At 49.4% G+C, this 25,124-nt stretch overlaps 10 protein-coding genes across 10 annotated transcripts; 4 read left to right on the forward strand and 6 right to left on the reverse strand.

Annotated features, from left to right (window-relative positions):
* Positions 1–11: 11 nt before the first annotated feature.
* On the reverse strand, positions 12–1,948 carry N7489_005509 (Auxin Efflux Carrier superfamily; the record flags this gene model as incomplete). Its single annotated transcript, XM_056711261.1, has 4 exons — positions 12–81; positions 174–1,402; positions 1,466–1,632; positions 1,687–1,948. The coding sequence occupies 4 exons, from the start codon at positions 1,946–1,948 to the stop codon at positions 12–14; spliced, it is 1,728 nt and encodes a 575-aa protein (XP_056569682.1).
* Positions 1,949–2,537: 589 nt separating this feature from the next.
* N7489_005510 (phosphatidylserine decarboxylase 1) lies at positions 2,538–4,169 on the reverse strand (the record flags this gene model as incomplete). Its single annotated transcript, XM_056711262.1, has 1 exon — positions 2,538–4,169. The coding sequence occupies one exon, from the start codon at positions 4,167–4,169 to the stop codon at positions 2,538–2,540; it is 1,632 nt and encodes a 543-aa protein (XP_056569683.1).
* A 371-nt stretch (positions 4,170–4,540) lies between these two features.
* Positions 4,541–6,272, forward strand: N7489_005511 (uncharacterized protein; the record flags this gene model as incomplete). The annotated part of the gene is made up of 2 exons (XM_056711263.1): positions 4,541–4,807; positions 4,875–6,272. 2 exons carry the CDS (start codon positions 4,541–4,543, stop codon positions 6,270–6,272), a joined length of 1,665 nt encoding a protein of 554 aa, XP_056569684.1.
* A 474-nt stretch (positions 6,273–6,746) lies between these two features.
* Positions 6,747–8,002, reverse strand: N7489_005512 (uncharacterized protein; the record flags this gene model as incomplete). The annotated part of the gene is made up of 4 exons (XM_056711264.1): positions 6,747–6,834; positions 6,904–7,491; positions 7,585–7,913; positions 7,967–8,002. 4 exons carry the CDS (start codon positions 8,000–8,002, stop codon positions 6,747–6,749), a joined length of 1,041 nt encoding a protein of 346 aa, XP_056569685.1.
* A 353-nt stretch (positions 8,003–8,355) lies between these two features.
* N7489_005513 (40S ribosomal protein uS8) lies at positions 8,356–9,091 on the reverse strand (the record flags this gene model as incomplete). Its single annotated transcript, XM_056711265.1, has 3 exons — positions 8,356–8,545; positions 8,607–8,676; positions 8,959–9,091. The coding sequence occupies 3 exons, from the start codon at positions 9,089–9,091 to the stop codon at positions 8,356–8,358; spliced, it is 393 nt and encodes a 130-aa protein (XP_056569686.1).
* Positions 9,092–10,481: 1,390 nt separating this feature from the next.
* N7489_005514 (karyopherin beta) lies at positions 10,482–13,470 on the reverse strand (the record flags this gene model as incomplete). Its single annotated transcript, XM_056711266.1, has 7 exons — positions 10,482–10,662; positions 10,714–10,822; positions 10,881–11,118; positions 11,178–11,727; positions 11,783–12,408; positions 12,472–13,278; positions 13,372–13,470. The coding sequence occupies 7 exons, from the start codon at positions 13,468–13,470 to the stop codon at positions 10,482–10,484; spliced, it is 2,610 nt and encodes an 869-aa protein (XP_056569687.1).
* A 1,948-nt stretch (positions 13,471–15,418) lies between these two features.
* On the reverse strand, positions 15,419–17,751 carry N7489_005515 (putative phenol monooxygenase; the record flags this gene model as incomplete). The annotated part of the gene is made up of 5 exons (XM_056711267.1): positions 15,419–15,807; positions 15,900–16,353; positions 16,413–16,435; positions 16,493–17,459; positions 17,593–17,751. 5 exons carry the CDS (start codon positions 17,749–17,751, stop codon positions 15,419–15,421), a joined length of 1,992 nt encoding a protein of 663 aa, XP_056569688.1.
* Positions 17,752–18,210: 459 nt separating this feature from the next.
* On the forward strand, positions 18,211–19,367 carry N7489_005516 (maleylacetate reductase; the record flags this gene model as incomplete). Its single annotated transcript, XM_056711268.1, has 2 exons — positions 18,211–18,736; positions 18,820–19,367. 2 exons carry the CDS (start codon positions 18,211–18,213, stop codon positions 19,365–19,367), a joined length of 1,074 nt encoding a protein of 357 aa, XP_056569689.1.
* Positions 19,368–20,045: 678 nt separating this feature from the next.
* N7489_005517 (intradiol ring-cleavage dioxygenase) lies at positions 20,046–21,174 on the forward strand (the record flags this gene model as incomplete). Its single annotated transcript, XM_056711269.1, has 3 exons — positions 20,046–20,282; positions 20,359–20,840; positions 20,904–21,174. 3 exons carry the CDS (start codon positions 20,046–20,048, stop codon positions 21,172–21,174), a joined length of 990 nt encoding a protein of 329 aa, XP_056569690.1.
* A 1,014-nt stretch (positions 21,175–22,188) lies between these two features.
* Positions 22,189–23,426, forward strand: N7489_005518 (putative GPI anchored protein; the record flags this gene model as incomplete). The annotated part of the gene is made up of 2 exons (XM_056711270.1): positions 22,189–23,069; positions 23,126–23,426. The coding sequence occupies 2 exons, from the start codon at positions 22,189–22,191 to the stop codon at positions 23,424–23,426; spliced, it is 1,182 nt and encodes a 393-aa protein (XP_056569691.1).
* Positions 23,427–25,124: the final 1,698 nt, after the last annotated feature.

Raw genomic sequence — 25,124 nt, forward strand, 5'->3', positions numbered from 1 at the left:
AAGCAAAGAGTCTACGAAGAGGCGGCCCACTCGACGACCTCCATAGCGCACATGACAAGCACAAGGGTCGAGGGGAGGATCCTGGAAAGAAGAAAAAGCCAGGTTAGCAATGATCAATGCATGAGATCGACGACTAGTGTCTTTCTCTGTAAATATGACGAATAAGGACTTACCAGACAACATAACTCTGGAACAAAAGTTTCGACATAGCACCAACATAAACATTATTGATCTGACAGATCTGCGCCAACTGCAATGCTGACGGCGCACCCGTAAGCAGGAAGCAGACAATAATGAAAATCGGATCATCGAGGATACTAATCGGCACGAACTTGGCCATAAGCGCCAAAATCGGCGCCATGATAAGAGTCGGGAGAAGCATGCGCGCAACAAGGGAAGCAATGATAAGCTTGCGTTCGTCGCGCGGATGTTCCACGTCCGCTAGCGCTTCTTCGGGGATGGTATTGCGTGCAAGGTTCGCGCCGAGCACGACCAGGATCAGCGGCACGGCGACCTGTCCATTCTGCTCGATTGCGCGGGTAACTGAGTTGCGAACGAAGGTGCCCTCGTGGAAGAAGAGGCGCTGGAGCGTTGGGACGGAAGCAACGACGATTGATACTAGCATTGCCCACAGCGGCGGGTTCATGAAGTCCCATAAGCCATGGAGGAAGCGGCGCAGCCTGAGCGAGGCTGATGCTAGACCCTTTTGGACCTTTGGTGAAAGACGCGCGTGAAGGGCGTTAGTTTTCTTCTCTCGCCACTGGCTCAGACGGTCTCGCGACCTGCGCAGAGATGCTTTGCAGCGCTGGAAACACGTTTTCTCGGCTTCCTCGGCTTCGCGCGCGGTGGTTTCGACATCAGGGAACTGAAGGATGTCGCCTTGGGAGCTTTGACGGGGGAGGAATGGCCCGGCGGGTGGTGGTCCAATCGCTGACGGTGCATTGTCTGAGTCGTCGTCTGAGTGGGCGGGGGACAGCTTCGAGTATGAATACGTTCGCGTTGACACGGGTGTTTGGTCGCCGGATGGGAACCGGTGGTCGGTGTGTGTTGCGTGGGCATGGAGTAGATCGTCAGAGCTGCGTGTGCGAACTAGCGGTTCGTCCGGATCTGTCTGGTCCGGATTGTCGCTGTACCGTGCCTGACCTTGCTCGATGACTGATTGGCCACTCTCTTCGCGCTCCACCTCCTCGATGTATCGGTCCTTAGGCGCTAAGAGAACGTGGTATCCCCAACTCCAGCGCACGAGCTGACCTAGCTGCTGGAAGATGAGCAGGTATAGAATGCCACGTGCGGCGACTTCGTCATCGTTGTCGTTTGGGAGCCGATCCCAGTGGAGGCCTTTGAGGGTCTGTGAGAGCGACATGACCAGAGAGATCGGAAGAGAGTTTGAATTGCCAAAGACCTATAGAGAGTGTCGTTAGAATTAGATATTCAACTCTCCCAAATGGCATGGCGCATCACATACCGCCATGGCGGCCACAAAATTCGATTGCCGCTTCTTGAAGCGGCAACATTTTGCGACAACGAAGGAACAGATGTATGAGACGAATGTTTGGACAATAAAAATAACCGGGATGATAGCCAGGTCCGTCAGCTTCTCGGCGGTTAGTTGCGAGCCCAATTTGGTAAAAACTGTCGAACAAAATCAGCTATGTTATAGAAATATCCCACGAGAGCAATCCATACTGAGGCAAGGGGTGAACAGAGTCACATTGAGGTTTGCCACCAGCTTTTGGGCATCGGCATCAAACATGCCCTGACGGGCAGCAATATAACCAGGGAGGCTGACGCAGACAACTTCCAGTACAGCTGAGAAGACGAGCAGCACTAATTGTAAAAATGGGGGATGACTTTCATGGGCGCTTATGAAGAAGCTGTTGACGCCCATTGGGGCCTGGGCAATAGCGTTGACATTTTGAAATGATCGGGGTGAATTAAAGATGGCCATCAAGAGAAGGATAGATGGGGGGGGAGAAACACCAGAAGATGTTTAAAAGGAGAGAATCCTTGATTTAGAGTATGGAAGCTTGGCATCTGGGCAGTCTCGCCCACGTTGATAGCTGTTTGGTGGACATTGGCTGAAGGTTTTGACTCTTTTCACTGCATTTGACCTGCATTCACTTGTGATATATGAGATGGGTGATTTTAAATGCCAATCTCTACTACTTCTGACTTGTACCTACATGACCCTACCTAGATAGTAACATCTTGTCCAACTTGGAGGAGCTGAAGGGGCAATCAGCGATGACGGCATTTGGGAGGCGATAGCATCACGCCAAGACCTGGCCTGTGCTGATCCCAATTAGGAAATGTCGATGTTGATAGTACATTTCCTTCAGTTGATACATCAAAACGAAAGGAAAAAGGAAAAAAAAAAAGATACCGTGATTAAAAACTAAATGCTCAAGACCCCTGACAATCGAGAAAAAGGACTGGTATAGTACAAGAAAACAGACCTACAAAACACGTATGTTGTAGGCCAAGACCACAATAAGCTATCGCTGTCGGCTGGGCACCGGGGCTGTGCAACATGCATTTTACGTCTCACCAACGAAGCCCAATTTCTCGCCTACCTTGATGCGCTGGCCCTTCTCAATACTCCAAGTCCACCCATCACTTGGGGCATCTTCAGGCCAGCCGGCATCAATAGACTTGCGAGTTCCAAGTGGGGCCTCGAACACAAGTACAATTGAGCTGCCAAGTTGGAACCCGCCCATCTCTTCTCCACGTTGCAGGGGATGTCCATTAAGCGTTCGGCTGGCGTGGCGATAAGTCGCCTCCACAAAGCCAGGATATTGCTCACCTCGCTTAGAAGCCAAGGCCGCTGCCATGTCCGCAGCGGTATCAGTCAACAGGCTGTTCGTGCGCAATTCCGAGTCAAAGTTGATTTTAATGGAGCCTACATTGGTGGCTCCGACCGGCGTGTAACTGAAGAAACCCCACCGCCATCGGCCAAGGAGTGCAACTCGCTCGTTGAGGGTGAATAGTCCGGGTAGATGCTTCTGCAAATATGGTGAAACCGAGTATAACTCGCCAGCAAAGTGGCGGCGGCTCTCGACCACCCAGGGAGCGGGAGAGTGGAAACGGTGGTAGTCACCGGGTGCTAGGTAGATCACAACGTAGAACAGGGCATGGTTGGCTGCGGTTTTGGGCGCGTACCAGGGTGTCCCATCGCCACGGGCCAGGTCCTCTTGCACCTGGATTTCCGAGGTTGACTTGGATACCGTTGAAGCATCTAATGAACCACGTCGTTTGGGAGCATCAGTTTCTCCCGAGAGAAGGCTCGGGAGAGTGTAGGAGATCCCATTCATGCGCGCAAACTCTTCATGCGCAGCCATGTTCTCAACATCCTTTTGGGTTTCTTTCCGGCCCTGGTCCGTGAGCCGATTGGTGTGGTCAGCGTGCGCAGGCGTAGCTGATCCTAGGAGAGCGTCCAGACTGTATGTCATTCCCTTGACTTGCTCAACCTCGCCCCGCTCAATCATTCCAAATTGTAAGATTCGACCGTCGGAGGGAGCCAGAAGAGCACGAGGGTCGGGGTCCAATGGCCGAACGCCAGGCTTCAACTTACGGTAGAAGAATGCCGCCAGATTCGGGTAGGTGTGCAGGTCGGGCTCCGCAACCTCCTCAAGGTTGACGCCAAAGGCCCAGGAATAGAGCTTGAATCCAGGAACGCGGAGGTAGTAAGGAAGTTCGATTTCGTTGAACCGACCCCATAGACGCGACATGGCCTTCAGGGGGAGAGTGGACATGATCTGTACGTGCCATGGGCCTGAGAGGCTGATCCTCGGACGAGGAGGTGGCCGTTTTCCCTCTTCCCATTCATCGCCGGCTGCATCGCGAGCCAGCCGATCCCGTTCCGCACGTTGTGTTTTGTAGAAAGATAGCAACCCTAGCAAACCGATTCCGAGTCCGACGGGGATGGGATACCATTCGACTTTGGTATTGCGCAGAGCGAAACCAAGCCTTGAGCCAAATCCTCCTCTGTTATTTTCGGAGTTATTGTCCTTGTGATATGGTCTCCATGATTTAGACGAAAAATGCCGGAGGCTGGCTTTGTGACGGGCCGTGGCCCGGAACGAAAGAACCTCCATCGACGCAGCGCCTATCCGAGGGGCAGCCGGAGGGCAATGAAGGAGAGACAAGGAAGTAAAAAGGCGCTTGGCCATAATGTTTAATCCATCGGCCTGGAGCGCTAAAATCGACCCCTAAGCCTAAGAGCGTTTTTTTCCGAAATGGGGAAACATGTTGTTGCCGATTGACCGCCCGGCAGAATTGCACGTGGAGATGCAATGGCCTGTCTTTCTCTCGATATCTAAATCCATTTCATTATAAATGAGCGTCTCTGCGAATCTGACTCTTTGCATATTCTGTCGTCTTGTATCGTTCTTTCCACTTCCTTCCTGGCTCCTATAGAGTCCTACAGAGGACATTACGACATCGACATCGCTTATCGATCTATTGATGCCAGATATCAGCAACTAGTTAGATCAGCTCTATATCGGCTTTTTAGCCTGCGAACAATTACAGCTCTGAAGGAATGGCAACAGGATCACCATCCCAGCCCATGGTAGAGGGAGACGCGCCGAGCACAATCACTCTTCACATACTCTGCCAGTCTCTACCCCCTCCAAGCCGGTTTACGCTCGAAAACGTTCCACTCTCCTCCACAATCGCACAGCTCAAGGGCCGGATCGAACAGTCCTTTCCGAATAATCCTCAAGCGTCGCATCAGAGACTCATCTACAGAGGGAAACCCCTAACTGTCGATGACGCAACACTCAGAGCAGTAGTCTCATCTATGGAGGTAAGTAACTTGCTCCTAACCCGCGCCACATGACCTTTCAGCCTAACTGAACGGTATCTATTTCCAGAATGGCACTGATAGTATGCACCTCGTGTTGCCACCTGAGCCAATACACAGAGAAGCAGCTCCTGGCTCCGAGATACCGCAAAATTCGCCCCTCGGGAACTCTGCTCAAGCTTCCACTTCCTCTTCCACATGGTTGGATCACTCCAATTCTGACGCTTCAGTGACCGTATCCAATGTGCCATCGTACTCTAGCATTCCCAGGACAACCGGTGCCACTCCAACTTCTGCACACTTTACCATCAATCAATATATCAACAGCTCTTCACCTAACCGACACTCAGCAACTACAAATGCACCTGAAACCGATGGCGCAGATGTCTCTCAGCATGTTCTCACTTTACGACGACATATCGAGGAGATTGAGGGACAACTGGACCGACGTATCATGCCATCCACAGGGAATATCATTCGTATACGGAACCAGCTTCTTGAGATTCAAGATGCACGACCTGCAAGACAACTTCCTCTACCCGGTATTGCGGAACTGGTCGGCCGTATTCTTGATGCTCAACAACGCGCCCGTGTAATGGAATATATGCAGCAAGAGCAGTCGCAGACAGGCGTTCCAGTACAAGCCCCAATTACCCAAAGTGTTTCGAACACGTTCGCACCAGGCTCCATGCAATTCTTCATGCTGGCCTCGCCGACGGGTGAAAGACATCTCGTGAGACAACCCTGGGTAACCCAACCCACAGCGCAGCGGGCGGGCTCGCCCAATATAGCCCCCACTAACGAGCCCGGCGCGCCTCAAGCACCTCAAGCACCTCAAGCACTCAACCAAAACGTAGCGGTGGTCCAGAACGCGCTCCGCCAAGCAATGCTCAACCAACAGCGCAGAGGCGACAATGTCGAACACGCCGGTCTGGCACGACACATCCGCCGCATTTGGCTGTTCACTCGTCTGTGGCTCTTCTGCTACCTCACCAGCGCCCCTGGCACCTGGAGGCGTTACATCTTCGTCGGCATTGCCTTGCTTGTGACATTCTTTTCAGAGACAAATATCCCGCGACAGTTTGCGACTTCGATTGTTAGTCCCATCCAACGCCATCTCGAGGGCCTCACCCATGCCGGTGGCCCGGCAGATCGAGCCACTCAAACTGGAGCCAATGACACTGCTGTGGGGTTCAATATTTGGGACCAGATACGCCGTGTGGAGCGAGCTCTTGTTTTCCTTTTTGCGAGTCTAGTTCCTGGTATTGGTGAGCGGCATGTCCAGGCTCGCACTGCGGCAGACCAAGCTTTCTTGGCTGAGCAAGAGCGTCAGGCGCGGGAACGTCAGGAAGAGGAGCAGGAACGGGCTCAAGCTGGTGTGGCGGAGGGCGCGGGGAATGCAGGTGCTGAACAGGAGGAGACCCCTGCTGCGCATGCACAGTTTGAACAGGGCCCAGCAGAGAACTGATCCATAGAGGTATATTTGCTTTCTATATTCATCTCTATATTAGCGTTAGCGCCTTTCATCTAGTTACTATAGTTGAACTTAAAGTGCACCGAAGTGATACCCATAACAATGTCTTCCACAAATTCAAATTAGCAAGGCGATCAACCCTTTGTTTCAAGTCAATTGTCTATCGCTTTGACTAGATGTTCCTATTATGTACATTATATATATACAGTTCTAGGCGGCTAGCAAGAAATCTTGTTTTATGTCTATGTTGCCTTTCTCCTGTATCTCTAGCAAAGGCTCGTTGAAAACGAGAGCCATCCTGTGAGGCACCAGTTGAGCATTGCAGTAATAGATCATGATAGCTCGACTTGCCGGTTTGTGGTCATTGTTTGAAATCACCGGGACTTGATGATCTCAGAAAGATGCAACAACGTCCTCGCTCTATTCACCACATGCCACTGCCCCAGTGTAATTCCGTAAATCATGAGCTTACAACTTTGTGACAGCTACATTCGCAGGTGGCTCGGAGGACGGAGCCATGGGGCCCGTATTAAAGGCTTCTTCGCCATCAAAGTGCCTGCCGGAGTCCATGTTAATATCTTGACACGACACCGAAGGGAAAGGGAAAAGAAAGGCATCCACTCACCATCCGCGCTCAGCACCACCACTTAAGAAGCTACAATCCCCATTCGTAACACAATCCCACCCACCCCCAACACCACGTCCATTCCTCCACTGCGGCACGGATCCCGACGCACGAATAAATGTCGTACCTTCAGCAAGCGGCTCCTCACTCGAACTTTCATGCTGATCGGCGCTCTGTACAGCACTAGGAGTAGAAGCCCTCCTCCTTTTAAATGTACTCAAACCAGCCGTGAAAACATTAAAGTCTTCTTCGGAACTGTCATGCGGCATGTGGCCTGTAAGAGCTCGTCCCATGGCAATGAGTGGCGCGGCATGCGCACAGATCAGGACGGACTTGCTCGTTCTTTGGTCTGGTGGCAGCTCTGCTTCTAGGGCGGAGACTTCTGCGTCGATGTCGGCAATTATGCCTTCCAGGGTTGTTGCTACGCGGTTGTGAAGCTGCGCGATTGTCTCACCGCGTCTTGAGGGGATGAGTAGGGGTTTGTAGGTTTGGCTGGCTTCTGTGAGGAGGGTTGGGAAATGGGTGGACATAATTTCGGGGTTTGGGTGAGGCGGGTGGTCGAAGAAGTCTGTTGCACCGAACCATTCGCTAGATTCTAATTAGCTTTCCTGGTAATCGGGTGAGAGGGGAACGGTTTGGATGGAAGGAAGTATAAGTATACAGAGAGGGTATACTACTTACCCTAACCCATTCTCAATTCGTACATCCAGCTCCGCATGCTGATCAATCGACCCAATCTGGCCATTTGGCTGGCTCTTTCCAGACTCGGCTGATATCCTCTTCAGCCCTTCAACAGATGGTTGGATGGTTTGAAGGCAGCGGTAAAAGGGACTCGAGTAGATACGGAATGGCTTTGGGTGAAATTCAGGGCCAGCAATATGTTCTGCCAGCTCGTGTGACTGGCGCACGCCGTGCGAGGTCAGCGCGGGGTCTGCTGGGTTTCCTGTCGGCGTGGGGAATTGGGCCCTGTATGTACCCGTGCGGAAGTCAATGGTCCAGCTGAGGCGGTGCTGCTATGGTTAGGTCTACAATCCCACAAGAGATGAATGCATAGAGCACATACCCCGTGACGAGTCAGATATACCGTGTCCAAAGGCATGGCGTATGAATGCTGGAGTTGTTCACTATGTACATATATGCTTCCTACTGTGACTCGTTGCGGGGGAAAGGCAGAATGCAGATGCGCCGAGGGCGGTGAAAGCATACCTCGGTCCCGGTCTACAAGAGAAGCAGAAAATGGAGGGTACAGACATTGCAGACCGGAATCTTCTAGCATTGATATACGAGCGAACCATGTACTCTGCAAACCATCAAAAGTGCGGAACAGGGGGTATTTTGTTCACAGCTACAAAGTCCAGATTACATTCCAGGGTCCAGCCCAATAGAACCAACGCCATGCATGACCAGTCAAAGCAAGAACTTTTTCTCAATTCTTTTTTAGAACGACTCCATCTAGTAGAAGAAGCCGAGGAGCTTGCCAGCAACGTGCTTGCGGCGAGCCTCCTCGTGGTCCATGATACCAGCGGAGGTGGTCAGGACAACGTAACCGAACTGACGGGAGGGAAGGAGCTGGGTGGCCCACTTCTCGAGGTCACGGAGCTGGACGGGGTAGCGGGGGTTGATGACACCACACTTGTTGAGACTGGAGAATGGAAGTTAGCTTCATGTTCCATTTATACTGATGGATGGATGTAAATACGTACCGGCCGTTGAGCTGGATGACAATCTTGCCGGAGCGGTGGTCATCGACCTCCTCGAACTCGCCAATGTAGCCTGAGAAAGAAAAGAGTCAGCATGTTGTGAAAATTTAAAAGTCGTCAAATACTGAAAAAGCCATAACAGCGCTTTGGAAACGTGTAAGATCTTCACAAATTGATATATCGGACACTTAAAAGGCAGACGTCGTAGGTTGTTTGAGACCGGCCGCCTAGTTATCAGCCCGAATGGGTGGAAACAAATATGCTCAAGACAGGAAATAGAAAAAAATAGCAATGAAAAAGAAAACGCATGAAAAAGATATGAAAAGACGAAAAGAAAATTTCAAAATCGACGTACCGTGCTTCTGCATGACAGCAAGGAACTTGACGATGACCTTGGAGGAAGGACGGATGAGGACCTGGCGCTTGCCAGCCTTCTCGGCGTTGTTCATGGCGTTAAGCGCATCGTTGAGGACGGAGGTCTTGACCATTTTGGCGGTTTAGTAGAATCGAGATTCTCAAATCGTAACGTTTAAAAGTAAAGATTATGAGGTATCTGTTCGACGAAGGCGGTTCAAGTCAGCCACCACTAGTCTTCGAGCGCAAAGAGTGCCCCTTTTTGCATTGCAAGGAGTTCTTCAGCCCGTGCCGAGTTGGGAGATGCGTATCATCTTGGCTTCCTGGATCGCGATTCCTGGGAATTATCTATAATTCACATGGAAGCAATCTAGACAAGATGATTGCATCCCCAGACTAGCTGAGAGGCTGTTTTGGGGAGGGCATAACACATACCTCGAGAGATGGTCGTCGATGGATGAAGCGGAAGAATTCGACGATCGGTGAAAGTTTGGTTTTCGGGTGGTGCGCGGGTAGGGTTGTGACGCGAGGTAGCCCTTATCGACCACGTGACGATAAGAATTCATGCTTCCAAGGTTATCCATGGCATCTATGTGGGTATGTAAGCTTGGAAGGCATCATCTAGGTATTTTCTACCTACATATGTAACTATAGAACTATGTACATACATGTAGTTATCTGCAATGTACAATGCAGCTGGGCCTTTAGGGCTCTATTTACATCATATATGTACTAACGAAAGGCAAAAACAAAAATCCCCATTGAAACTTCAAAAGGTAATCATACAGACGTCTCTACTCCAATTACTACTACTAACTCATCGGCACATCATTCACTTATTCCATCCGTGGGCAAGGCTGAGACGGGTGGTTCTATACATGGTCTCCAGCGTGATAGCATGGTGGTGGGCAAATATCGGCGTATACGAGGAAGGGAGATGAAATCAGGGACAGCTTTTTCATGACAAGGACTCTTTTCTGGAGGGGGTGACATGAGGTGGAGGGATACATGAATGGGGAGGGGATACATGAATTCTTGGGCTACATGAGTCGCAATGCTATAAGATGCGAGGGAGGGGGTCTTGTCTAATTAAAAACAACATAGAAGGGGGATTGGGAAAGGTGAAAAGGGGTTGTATCAAGAAGAAAAGGGAAACTCAGACAGGGCCATACAGGAATTGGGAAGGGTAACTCATTCGAACATGTGTCATCAGGAAATGGAGTACCAGCAAAGGGTTTGGAGGAACGGAGTTCGTGACCAAAGGAAGTGATGGGAGGGGAGTCCTGTGCTGGGAAATAAAGGGGAGAGGGATTTGAGGCCATCGCCAAGCGCTCGGGTTCGACAATCGTCGAGAACGGGACAGCTACCCTGCACACATCAGAAGCACCAATTTGGTGTGGGCTCAAGCGGCCCAAGGGCCTGTGGCATGAAGGCCAACAGGGCCGATGTGAGTGGCAGATGCTTTGGGCGACGGAATCGGACCGGAAGCACTGGTAATCAACCGCGTGAGACATAGCGACGGTTTTACGACATGCCAGCACCAATGTTGACCTGGCGCTTGACCTGCTCACGGGTCCAGCGGGCAGTCTCAATTGTGCGCTCGCTGTACTGTCTGGTTGTGCGAGTCTCTCTCACGAGAGCGGTGACCCAGTCGTTGCGGAAATAGGCAGCGAGCTCGCCGTTGGGGAAGGCATCAGCAAGATCACTGGTGAATAGTTAGTATATGAAATCGAAACTAGAAGCGGCGAAGACATACCCAATAACACCCATGGAAGACCGCATCAGACCTTCGCTGCGGTTGCTCTCCTGGGAGATAATGTGAAGAAGCTGGAAGATAGACTCGATGAAAGGCTGGAGTTGGGTTACTGCGACCTAATTAGCATGCTGACATCGGATCTATGTGGAGAGTAAAGAGCAACGCACTCGAAGGAGTGCCCTTGTAGGACAGAAGAATACCACCCCAAGCATCCATGATGCCTTCACGGAGAGAAACAATATAATCCACCATGTCGTATGGGAGGTCGGCGCTGGTGGTGACGCTGGAGGCCTGCTGGAGAACCTGGCCAACGACCGCCAAGTACGTATCAAAGTTAGTTCCGATGGCCTGGGCAATGTCGCCGAAGGTCTCAAGAATAGCAGGCTTGAGCTGGTTGGTGGAAGTCTGTTTGGAAGATCAGCATTGGACGTCAACGACGGTATATCTGAGAGAAACAATCTCACCTGGAGAGTCTTGAGTAGGAGGTTCATGAAGGTGTCGCAGTAAGGCTGGACCTTCTCGTTCAAAGCACGAGCAATGTCACTGACCAAGCCGATGGCCATAGAGCAGAGACCGGGCTCTTCCTGGTTGCCCAGGGCGTTATACAGGAACGGGCTGAATGACTCCATGTACTTGATGAAATCGTCCTCAAGAGCACTGGCAATAGCACCAACAGTGGCAAAGACGACATCCGGCACGCTCGACTTGGCGCCAACGGTAGTTAGAACCTGAAGCAACACGCTCATAATACGGTCAGCCTGAGGCTTGATCTCGCCCTCGAAGCGCTGGACGATGGCCAGAATGACACTGATCAAGCTAGTCTGCATCTCCTCCAGGAGAATACGGTCCTCGGCGCTAACGACCTGCTGCTGCATGGGAATAGTGTGCTCAAGACGCTGGATAATAACATCCGAAAGAGTGGCAACCATGGGCAGGCTGTCATTGGCAGAGTTCATAACAAAGGAGTTGAGAACTTCGTATCCAGCAGTACGGAGCTGGTTATCGGCGTCTTGTCTGTACGGTCGTTAGATGAAAGTAATCAAAATGATATCACTCAGGGAAAACATACCGCTCGGTCACAGTCAGTAGGGACTTCACACTGTCCTCAAAGTGCTTCGACAGAGGGTTGGTCTGCGAGCCATCGTCACCAGCGAATCGGTCTGCGACGTTCATAAGAGCCCAGCAGCAGGAGCTGGCAATCTTGGGGGAGTTGGCGAGGCCGTTGAACAGACACGAGATAAGCGGCTGAAGGTGGACCTCGGGGTCGAGAACCTCGGGGCAGCAGTCGCACACGCGACCCAGGGCGTAGGCAGTGGAGTCCCGGACGGGGATGGAGCTATCCTCCATCATGCCAAGCAAAACAGACAAGGCTTGTTTGATCAGAGGCTCCAGAACGCTAGGTTCCGGGCCTTCCATGATAGCGCCGAAAGCAGCGACAGCGGCATCACGACGGTGCCAGTCCTCGTTGCGAATGTTCTCCTCAACGAAAGTCACGACGGGCTGGATGACATCACCCTGCACACACTGGGCGTAAAGCTGCATAGCCTGGTAAGCAGCGCGGGAAACATTGTATTCATCATCACCAGCATCCTCGTCCTGTCGGCACATAGATTGCAGCAAGACAGGAACAACCTCGCGGGTAGCGACGCGAGCAAATCCGAAGAAAGGACGAGCCTCGACACCCTCTTGCTGAGCCTATAAGAAACATAACGTCAGTAAACGGCCAAAGCTACTCGGACTCGTGCGCTTGGCACATACCTCAACGTTGTCATCCTCGATGGCAATCTCCTCTTCGCAAACAGTACACCAGAACTCAATGGCGAGCTTGGCGACTTCCTCCTCCTCGCTCTTCATGCCCATGATGCTCAGGCCAAACAGAGCCTTCTCCATGTAGAAGCGCATCTTGTCGTAGTAGGATCCCATGATGCGGTTCAAGCAGCCGAATGCAGCAGCCTGCACACGGACCTCATCGGCCTGGGTGGCCTCGCAGACGACCTGCATAATGTAGTTGCGCTCTCCCTCGTTGTCCATGTTGGTTCGCACGAAATCCACGGCATCACTGAGAGCGGCGATAGCAGCGTAACGGACATCCATGTTCGGCTCCTCGCGCCGAGCACCCTGGACGACCGCAGTAAGGATAGCATTGGAGTGTTGTGTCAGGCTGGCGCGAAGATCGGGATCTTGCGACTCGCAGATGTAACCGATGGTAGTGAGAGAAGACTGCTTCAACGCGTCGTTTCCACTGGCGACATTTTGGACAAGGATGCCCATCAAGTCGGCCCATTCACCACGCGGCAACTCGATAGCGGCAATGGAAACAATCAGTGTGGCGGCGGCATTTCCAGCGCGAGCATCGGGTGAATGCAGGGTTTTGAGTGCAAGCTGTTTGACCTGCGTCTTGGTCTCGGCGTTGATGCTCTGGGCCCATCGGAGCTGCACTTCGCGCAACTTGGCCTGATCCCGGAAAGTGAAAGCGTTCTTCAAAGCGATACCGGCAGCGACACGGATGTGAGCGGGGCTGCTCTCGTTAGCGAGCTCTTGACCGAGGGTAACGAGGTAGGCGGCCTATCAGGCGACAGAAGTATCAGTATTTGGGATCCTAGGGAAACCTTTCATGACTCGTGGTAGGACGAGAGGGGGTAAAGGGGAGATACATACGAAGTCAACCTCCGCGGCATGGGCGAGTTGCTGTTCGGCATTGCTACGCTCAGCCGCATCTGGCGCGAGGGTACTCTGCAACACCTGACGGGCGTCCATGATGTGCAAAGAAATGAAGGATGTGGGGTGGTGAGAGAAAAAAGAAGGAAAAAAGAGGTGGAGAAAGGATTAGAAAAAAAGTATTTAAAACCCCTCTGGACCCGGATCAATCAAAGGGTTCGACACTCGGTGATCACCACGGTAGAAGCAGTGGTGGGAAGAGGATTTCCTGTGGAAGAGGTGGGAAGAAGGGACGGGTGTTTTTGTGGATATGACGAGGCGGCATGCACTAGGTCTTTCCGCGACAAGAGGCAGAGAAAGGAAAAGGTGCCTTGAGTGCACGCCCAGATTTCGACACACAAATAATTTTAGGTGGGAAAGTCTGGAGAAGATGGGAATAGCTGTAGAAGTGCAAGATATGTGAAGAGACTAAAACAAAGATTCGAAGCAAGAAAGACCACAATGGGTGAGGTTCTACGGGGGTCGCCCTCTGATTGGCGGGGTTAGTCAGGCTCACGTGATCTCCAAAGTTTCTGCCTCAGGCGGTGGGACTCACTTGCTCGAGGACTTTGGCTACGAAAAAAAAAAAAGTGATAGGTCTGAGAAATCTGAGAACATGCTCCTATTTTAATGATTCCGAAAATTTGCAGCTCTGTACAGAGTACCTCTTTCTCACTACACTTTGTAGCTCGGGGATCCTTAGTGCTGAGTGTCCAGCTAATGCAAATTGCGCGCTTGAATCTCCACTGGATTTCTGAAGAGTCTCACAACTGTATCAAGACTCACACAAAGAAGTATCATGGTAGTAAAGCCCTACCAGTAGAGTGCCCTGTACGATCTGTGGCTTTTGCCACATTATTATATGATGAGTCTACTGCCGCGTGGTACTTATCCTTCCTAAAGGTTATGACGAGAAGAAAAAAATATACCTACATAAACAAAGGCATCCGAAATAGAATTTTAGTGTTCTCACAAGGTTTCTTTCCCACCATGCGATAGCCTCTTTTCATCGCTCCCGTGATATCGACTACGAAAACTGCCAGTTAGTAGGTAAGAGATAGAGGCGGCGGGTTAAAGCTTCAGATGCTGCCTTTGTCTACGATCTTTACTGCAGACCCTGTTTTCCCACCAAAACTGACCAACTTCGAACCCTATTCTCTCAATAAGTTTATATTGTAACATATTTTTATTTATTATTTATTATTTATTATTTATTATTTATTATTTATTATTTATTATTTATTATTTATTATTTATCATTTCAAACCTAAGGTAATATATTATAGATTATATCAGTAAGTATTTTTGATAGAGAGTAGTCAATTTTCAAAGTTTGACAAAAGATTCTAATCGCGAGTTTAGTATGGGAGCCACTATATATAATGGGAACTCATCTTGACATTTACACGTTAATCAGTCACCACTCAATAGTGTACATATTGGACCATTCGGAAAAAAGTATTTGATTAATCTGATAATAATTCTTATTAAAAATTATTTTAAAACTATCACAATATAAATTTATTGAGAGAATAGGGTCCAAAGTTGGTCAGCCTTGGTGGGAAAATAGGGACGGGTAAATACTTAATAACCCCTATGTATACATGTACATGTATAAACCAGGTTGATTTGTGCTTTCTATAATGTTTTTCGATGCTCAATCTCGGGAGGGGTAGTGTTGACATACATGGGATGTCTTTATGTTTTTGTCTCTTTATATATACAGACTGAGCCTTTTGCTAGTTTGCTATTCTCTTTGTCCACGGAGGCTTCATATACAGCCTCCGTTCCACAGATTCATTGTCACCTTTCTTCTTTCCAATTTTCCCATGCTAGTAGTATCTAGTATCTCCAGTATTGTAGCGCTCAACACGAACGTAGAGTCTGCTCGCGCTGCGCTGAAGGGTCGTCCGCCCAGACAACGTCTCAGATAGCACCCCCAATGGATCAATGCATGTAAGCCTCGTCAGTCTAAGACAATCAGATAGGATCAGTAGCCCGTGATACTTCAAACAGTTCTCAGACATCTTTCAAGATATTTCTCTATCCTGGAAACATTGCCCAGAGCTGCAATTACCCCAACATATCCGTCTGGGCGAACAACAGCCAGCGCACCACGAGCTGGATCTACGCCGAACACTTTGTATGCGTCATCGAGGGTGTAGCCATCGTAAAATGACATTTCTGAATGCTGCTTGACCGAAGATGGAATATCATTCCATTCAAAGAATCTAGGTTGCTTTGGGTGAATGACAACCTGCTCGATAATCGATGGTGGGAATCGTGGGATCACCGATGTGCCAATAAAATCAAGCGTCTGAGCGGATGTTCCTGCAGGCTCAAGCAGGTCATCCGATGTCAGACACAGAATGCGAAATCGACCGGTGGAGGTAAAATCTGCCAACGACCGATGAGGAGTTAGCGGGATCCTCATCAAAGCTTGGTTATAGCACGGAAAAAGAAGCTGCCTTTACGGCGGCGAAACTGACCATCTTGCAGGTCTCGACGGTTCCCGTCCGCATGCCTTCTGACCTTTACATTCAATAACCTTCTGCCCGGCCTCAAAATGCCAGAGAGAAACCCTGTTCCCTCAATCGGGTTTGCAACTCCTTCATCGAAGCCTTTTTGCACGAATATGTTGTCCGGATATTCAATACCACAACCGCTAGTGAAGCCGTTTCCAGTGCTGAAGACTTCCAGAAATTGATCGTGAGTGAGGTCTCCAACTTCCTTCTCCGTAGATCCCATCTTTCCCGAGAACATGGAAGAAAATGCGCGGTCAAAATCGACAAGCTGCTGAGCAATCGTGTGTCGTTCGATATGATAGGTATCGAGAACAGTGTCACTGTTTGTTGAGGCTGGCGCGAGACCGTTAACGGCGTATGCTAGCTTCCAGGCAAGATTGTAGGAATCCATCATCGACACATTCATACCCTGGCCGGCCTTTTTTGTGATTGACTGTCAATTTCATATATCATTGAAGACATCTTCAGGGCACATACTTTGGGACTATGCGTATGGCAAGCTACAAGGTAGGATCAGTACTAGACAGCAGGACCGAGGCGAGCGGGTATTGGCTTACCATCTCCAACAATGAAAACGCGGTTGATTCCATTTGAATCCTTCACAGTGAACTCGTTCGACACTCGTTGACCAATCTGATAAGCAGCCCACCAATCCACAGCTCCATTCGTTTTGGGTTTGATGAAATACGGCTCGAATGCTGCGGTTGCGAACTTCAAGATGTCTTCCAGAGTGATTTTGCTTCTTCGGGCTCGGGCATCATTGGTTTGCTGTGGGCTTTCCAGACCTTGATTGTCGTCCCTATTGATATCTCCGGGGATTTGGACATATAAACGGGTTAGGAAGTCCCCAGTGGCTATGCGCTCACGCGGGATGATCATCACCGAGCCTGCCGGCGAATGAATGGCTGTCCGCCTTCTGATGTCAGGAAAATCGGTGTCAACAACCAGATCAACCACACCCCATATATGATCAAGAGACTCTCCATCTAGACGAAGGCCCATACTCCTCCGAACCACCGAATGGGCCCCATCCGCACCCACCAGCCTCTTCGTGCGAATCGTTCGTTGCTGTCCATCTGTCTCAATCTCGGCCATCACTGGAAAGTCCGCATCACCAGCTTCATCGATTGTAACGTTGAGAAGCTTGGTGTTTCTCAACACTCCCCTTTTCGAATATCTGAGCAAATCTGTCTCAAGAATACGTTCAATCCGACCTTGGTGGATTGTGACTTCGAATGGAAATCGAGCAGGAACGGCAACGTCAGGGATGATTGCAGTGCGCTCTATGACTTTCTCTATGTCATTTGAAGGATTCCAGAAAGCGACCTCCCACATCTGACACCCCTCTGTCAGGATCTCGTCAGAGAGGCCAAGAGACTTCAGGACTTCTAGCGTGCGTGGCTGCAGTCCATCGGCCTGCCCTGACTTCAAGGTTCCGGGCTTCGAGTCGATGCAGAGAAGAGATTCATCGCTGAGACCGTAGCGTGCCAGGAGCAGTTCCAGCATAAGCCCTGCGGGACCAGCCTATGGAAGTCAATTTTCAGTCGACGAGTTCGATTTTGCAAGACTCTTGCGAATAGAAAAAAAAGCGCAGAGGAACAGGTGTATGACAGAAGGGGGTAAATATGCCAGTTCACAGATCAATATCAATACGTACTCCAACAATGACGGTCTCGTATTTTTCAGCCTGGCCCCGAAACTCTGGGTTGAGACGGGGAAGTGGAGGTGCAAAAGAAGGAAGCACTCGCAGTTCACGCGAGGACGTGGAACATTCGGTGAAGACTGGCATGGCAGTTTCGATTTTGAAGACTGGCATGGCAGTTTTGATTTTTTAACTTTCGATTTCAGTTTGGATGGGAGGTACCACCCCGGACATTTTATGTGATCATTGTTTGTGGGGATAAGCTTCTCCGCACCCCCTATACATCCGATAAGCCATATATCCGATTTGGAGACTATCATATATCACGCCGATCAGCGTTTTCGTCGACATTGCAAGCCCTAGTTCATTTACTAGTGTTGTGGGTCTCAAGTACGCATGTATGCGCCGAAATTATTAATGCTTTGATAATCCTGTAAATTTTAACTCACCGTCTAGGAAAAATTTCTAATCCCACAGTTTAGACTTGCACTCCATTTCCGTCGTCTATAACTTGCCAATGATGTGACCAATCTATGATCCTGTCGGCATTGCGGAATAACCGCTCTCTATTTCTACGGCCCTACTCTTCCAAAGAACTCAATCCGCACTGTTCATTCAATCGTTCCACATAAAATGGACACATTTGAGTACAATCCAAACCCAGGCCGCGTTGTCTTCGGCAGCGGTACCCTTGAAAAACTGCCGGATGAGGCTGCCCGCATGAACCTTTCTGCCCCGCTGGTACTCGCAACGCCACGGCAGCTGGCATGCACAGAATTGGTGAAAGGACTCCTGAAGGGTAATGTCGCTGGCGTGTTCAGCGAGGCGGCCATGCACACCCCGATACATGTCACGGAGAAGGCACTCGATTACGCGAAGGCCAATGGTGCCGACTCAATTATCTCTATCGGAGGAGGCAGCACCATCGGGCTTGGCAAGGCGATCAGTTTCCGAGTCGGAATCCCGCATATCTGCATCCCCACAACCTATGCTGGAAGTGAAATGACTCCGATCCTTGGGGAAACTATTGACGGGGTGAAGAGAACTCAATCAGATCCCAAGATACTTCCGAGCACCGTAATTTATGATGTCGATTTGACCATGACCTTACCGTCCGCTATGAGCGCTACAAGCGGTATCAACGCAATTGCTCATGCAGGTTAGTTGCGTCTTGCGGCATTTAAATGGGATACAATTGTATTTCTGCAGGTCAATTGAGCCGACGTTTGCCTACACCTACAGTCGAGGCCCTCTATGCCTATAACACAAATCCCATCATTGATTTGATGGCTGTCGAGGGGATTCGTGCCCTTGCATCTGCTCTGCCTCAGATTGTTAAGGACCCCTCGTCACGATCAGCCCGCTCCCTCGCGCTGTACGGCGCATGGCTCTGCGGCACTTGTCTAGGCAGTGTGGGCATGTCCATTCACCACAAGCTCTGTCACACGCTCGGTGGAAGCTTCAATCTTCCCCATGCCGAGACACATACTGCCGTACTTCCACACGCTATTTCTTATAACGCCACTGTGGTCCCCACGGCGATGAAAAAGCTAGCAGAGGCTTTGCCGGAAAGCAATGGGAATGCTATTCACGGACTGAATGTTTTGCTAGAGAAACTGCAGGTCAAGCGGGACTTAAAATACTACGGTTTGAAAGAGGGAGATATTGACAAGGCTGCTGAGGCTGTGGCTGGCAGTTCTTACTGGAATCCTAGAGAAATCGAAAAGGAGGCCATTAGAGAATTGATACGAAGGGTTTGGGCCGGTGAACCAGCAAAGGCGGATTTCTAATTCAACAGATGTCTGTACTTGAGTTTAATTAGGTGGATAACAAAGTGTTGCTTCCTACTCCAAGGCATACGGAGTAAATTGGTTAAGCTTTACATGTCCTTTCTCTCTCCAATATTATAAATGAATTACTGGCCGACTTGTTCCACGTTCTTGCTACACTCGCATAATAAACCAGCACTGGCGATTGGCTAATGTCACCACGGTGGAGGACTTCAAAAAGAAACACTGGGTACTATTTCGCCTGACGTCTTTCATATACTACTAACTGGACGAAAGGGGAAATTATGGGGCCGGTTAGTTTTCATCGCCTTGATAGTCAGATTGGACCCACCATGATGATACATCACGGAAATACGGATATGCTAAGCTACCATATTTCCTCTTCTACCACTTGGCAGTAAGTGAATCTCATGTGGACGATATTGTTGAATGATATGATGATTTTTGGAGGGAAACGGGGCGAGGCTTTCCTATATGAATAGCTAGAAGCCCCCTCAACCTTTCCTACTACTTCAATTTCTCCCAATTCACCGTGGGAAAATTAACCAATTGTCAATTACTTCCTTGCCTCATCTCATCATCTCATCCTTGGTCGATACTTTCAAGCCTTTTTCTTCCCCTTCTGGCAATTTGCGGCAATCGAAACACGTTACAACGAATAACTTCCAACCTTCTACAATGGACCCCTCTCAAGTTAACATTCCTCCCATGAAAGATTTAACGACGGAAAACATCACGGAAAATGTCATTCAGATTAATTCTTTGTGCGAAGATGCTCGGATGAAGTATGTGCTGGAGAGGCTGGTTCACCATCTGCATGACTTTGCCCGTGAAACCAGATTGAGCAGCAACGAGTGGATAACTGGCTTGAACTTCTTGAAGGAAGTTGGCCAGATTTCTAGTGATGTTCGACAGGTATGTAAAAGTACTGGTCTATGGCTCTTTTCATAGACCAAGGATATCTAATGTACCATGGTTTTTTTCGTTGTAGGAATTTATACTGCTCTCTGACGTCCTTGGACTTTCTATCCTAGTCGACTCGATCGACCACCCGAAGCCCAAGGGATCCACTGAGGGTACCGTCCTCGGACCATTCCACACCCACGAGGCTGAGGAGATGATCCAAGGCGATTTGATGTCGAACGATACTAAAGGCGAGCCGCTTCTTGTTGTCTGCACACTGAAGGACATGAATGGTAAGCCTATCCAGGATGTCAAGATTGATATCTGGGAGACGGATTCCTCGGGTCACTATGATGTGCAGCATCCGGATCGTGACGGTCCGGACGGCCGTTGTATCATGCGCAGTGACAGTAACGGCGTCTTCTGGTTCAAGGCCATTACCCCAGTACCCTACCCCATTCCTCACGACGGACCCGTTGGTCAACTTCTGAAAAAGCTTCGCCGCCACCCATACCGTCCAGCACACATGCATTTCATGTTTGAGAAATCGGGTTATGACCACCTCATCACGTACGGGTTATCATCTTGTCTGTGTTATTTTATTTGGACTGAGACTGACCATGCTTTACTTAGTGCCCTCTACATCCGCAATGATCCCTATGAGACCTCCGATGCCGTGTTCGGTGTCAAAGACTCCCTTGTGGTAGACGTTGGCAAAGCCAGCGCTGAGGTCTCCCGAAAGTACGGTGTGCCTGAAGGACACGCTATTTTAACCTACGACTTTGTTTTGATGACAATTGACGAGACGTCATATCTCCGCGACCAGAAGTCGAGAGAAGCAATGGATAACTTGGGCTATAAAGTGAAAATCGTGGATGGTCTGCCAATTCCTGATGTGGATTAAATAAACCTTGTTTGTGTGCAGTGCCCCTGGGTGGATGAACGACTGTGGGTGGGGCACAGCCAACCCAGTTGATATATGTAACAAAGTGAGACACGGGACGATCTTGTTGAAATGCATGCTGGAGATTTAAATTCAAGTGAGTTATGTGTTATGGAAAGTACAACAGACGGGAAAGACAAAATTTGGGTTCTTATCTCAAGTCGACAGAGACGTCAAACATCTAGATAGAGTCCACGAACATCCATGGATAGAATAACATTTCGTCACCGGGCCAGCTTCGAAGGTTTTCCCCGGGCCGCCACGTTTTTGACCCCCGCTGCCCCACTAGCACCCGTGTACTTCCCCACATCTATCTATCACGGATACGGCGGCCAAAGGGGTACGGAGTTGTTGTACGGAGTACAATGCCGCCCATTCACCCGGACGACGGTTGCTTTAATCAAAAAGATCATCAGATAACATAATAAAGTGGGTCATCTTTATGCCACGTCAAACCATTACCTGGGTACTCCGTAGATCCTCCATGGAAGGCCAGTAGCTCAGGGGAGACCCGAGATATCTGAGCTCAGGGGGGGCCCTGGGTCTGGGGCCAAAGTCGAACCTATGGTCACTTATATTAACGTTTCAGACACCTCTTGGCGAACACTTCAATGGCTTTTTAAGGTTCTTAAATGAACACCCAGATATATTAACGATACGATTTTTGGACGCGCGTCAGGCCGGACAGTTTTCGACATTTACCCGTCGCCCGTCTCTGCACCCGTTGCATTATTGACGCACTTATGTGCCCTCGCCGTAAATTAACCGTGTCAGGGTTAAGCTTCCTATACCAATCGTTTTTGCGCTTGACTAATAACGTCCATACAGGGGTTTCCTGGTGTGGGGACATTCGACTAGATCTCGGAGGAATCTTGACTATTTATTCAAAGCGTGAGCACTGCACATTTGGCCATACGCACTGTGGTCAAGCTGCTTTCTTGTACTTTTTGGCTCAAATCTTTCACATCCCTCAAGATGCCGGCCTTTCTGTCTCTTCTATCTTTTCTCACCTTCTCGTTGTCTGCAGCGGCCTTTATTCACCCTGGGGCGCTTCACACCGCAGAAGATTTTGAGCGTATCAAGAACCATGTCGTCAAGAGCGATGAACCTTGGAATACCACGTGGACTTTACTGACTGCGAGCCCGTACGCCCAGTCATCCTACCAGCCTAGCCCCAAAGAGACGGTGTATCGAGGCAACAACGGCGTCGATGGGGAAAACTACCCATCCCTGTACAAAGACACCGCAGCCGCATACCAACTTGCCGTACGCTGGAGAATTTCCGACGACAAGAGCTACGCAGACGCCGCGATCAATATTCTGAACTCATGGGCTGTCACACTGAAAGAAATCGGCGGCACCAGCGACAAATTTCTGGCCTCCGGTATCTATGGGTACCAGATGGCCAATGCGGCAGAGCTTATGTCTGATTATTCTGGCTGGGACAGCAGTAACAAGACTGCCACTGCGACCATGTTGACGAGTGTATTCGCCCCAATGAACACGCGTTTCATGGAAGAACATAACGGTCAAGATTATTATCACTACTACGCCAATTGGGACCAATGCAATCTCGCATCTCTCCTCGCTATCGGTATCTTCACTGATAATCAGACTATGTACGACTGCGCGTTGAACTATGTCCGCACAGGGCCTTCAAACGGGGCTCTCCCTGTTTTTGCGATTGCCAACTACACGGAACCAGGCTCAAACAAGGTTCTGACACAGGGGCAAGAAGCTGGCCGAGACCAGGGCCATTCGACACTGGATATGGTGCTTCTTGGTGTCATAGCCCAGCAGGCGTTCAACCAGGGAGATGATCTCTTCGCCGAATACAGCAACGAAATTCTTAATGCGTCAGTATTCTAAAAGGATCTCTGGATTGGGACGATTATTGACTTGGAGAATCTAGGGCCGAATATGTCGGAAAGTACAATGTCGGGTATGACGTGCCCTACACTCTGTACAAAAGCTACCAGGGAGATCAGACTGTCATTTCAGAAAACGCGAGGGGAACCGTTCGCCCGGGATTCGAGCTCCTTTCTGCCCATTACGGCCAGATAAAGCGCCTCGACTCATATTGGACCAATGCCTACCGTGACTGGGTGAATGCGAATTCCACAGACGGTGTTGAGGGCGGTGGTGGAAATTATGGGTCGACCTCGGGTGGCTTTGATGTGCTTGGGTTTGGATCCCTGCTATATCGTATTTAGTAGGATAAGTTGGGTAGTTTGAATTAGATACATTGGGGTTTGTCCTTCGGATTCGAATCCTATTTTTGTCAGAAATAAGCCTTCCTCAGCTTGTTTTGCGTCGATCTAAAGGACTCGGTTGCTTACCTAGTTTGGGGGTTTGTCATTTTGTATGATTCAGAGCAGCGCCATCATCCTATACCGCGAGCTATTCGTATCTAATGGCGTTATTTATCAATCTCCTGCTGCAGATGGCAGTATGGCGGAGTAGTCAACTTATTTGGATTGTTTCGGTCTGTTTGGGTCTGGTCTGGTTTGGTTTGGTCCATGTTATATTCTTATGTTACTTGTGAATGTTGTTTCTTGTTTGTTCTGGTGAGTTGTATTTATTATTATTCATTGCAACTCTTACCTTTCTTCGAAATGAAATGTCCTGGCGACCCATTCATAAATAGTTCTACCTGTACCGTGGTGATAAAGGTTTCTATAGTGAGTTAAGCTTGCCACTTAACCCGTTCGAGGAACTTGAGGTGATAAAACATTGTAAATGTAACGTCATGGTCATCAGACCTTGGTTGTCAAACTATCCCCGTTCAGCTTTCATAAGCTTTGCACATATCCATACTGCACTCAACCTGGAAACCAATATCATTCATTACTGGACTGAGATTCAAAGATGAGCCACATCAAAAGTTGCCTGGTATACTACCTCATCTTGACCAGAGTCATCCCGATAACGATGAGGGATTACGTTGTCTATTAGGAGGTGGAAAAAAGACTGCATACCGGGGACACAGTTGGATACTAGCTGTCGCTTCTCAGAACAACCAACATTAGAAGCAACGGATGTGGAGAGGAATACAGCGAGCCTGGAGTTTCTGCAAAAGAACATTCCCCCTCTCATCTACAGGAAAAGGTCCTAAGATACTTTCTCTGCAAGAGAGCGTGCTATACAATATCTACGAACACCTCCCTCTAGTCGATAAGGGATGTCTGTCTCTCAGCTGCAAACGCTTATTCGACCTCTTCGGTGCCATTCTAAAAGAAAAGGAATCTGAATACCCACGACTTGCACGCTTCTACCTCACTCTACTATGTGTGAGTAGTCATAAGGCGGCACGAAACCAACTACTTGTTCGGCTTCAGAGTCGCTCCTGGAAATATTGCGGAATGTATTTGAAACTCCATCCACGAAGGGGATTTAGTAAAAGGTCACTCGCGGACCCAGCGTTGCGAAGGTCTTGCGCAAAGCATATTGGTTCTGGTTATTTATGTCCGTGTGTTTCCTTAACGACTCGAGAGCTCGGACATATTGTGAAACTCCTTAAATCACCCACTCCGCTGTCTCAGACTAAAGTTGGCCCTTTCAAATTTGACCTTACCAGTGAAACTCAACCAGGTGCCTATATTTCAGCTGGCTTTCATGTGGACAGGGATCATCTAAGCCACTATTGCTCGTTGCCTACTGCATCTGACTACAAGGCCATGGTCAACATGATCCGTATATCTATCGACTCATCTGACTATCTGGAGATACTTGCTCGATATACAATATTTTGCTCTTCCTCTTTTGTTAGTCTTCGAACTACAGTACGTATTCCATTGTCCTTACTGGAACCCTACTTTTAATGTGGGGTTGAAATGATGCTGTGCAAATGTCTCAGATCACGGACCATAAGCACTTGTATACACCAAGAAAGTAGCGCACAAGGAATCACA

The sequence above is a fragment of the Penicillium chrysogenum genome (assembly GCF_028827035.1).
Source record: "Penicillium chrysogenum strain IBT 35668 chromosome Unknown utg000002l_segment0_segment0, whole genome shotgun sequence".
NCBI classification, from domain to species: Eukaryota; Fungi; Ascomycota; class Eurotiomycetes; order Eurotiales; family Aspergillaceae; genus Penicillium; species Penicillium chrysogenum.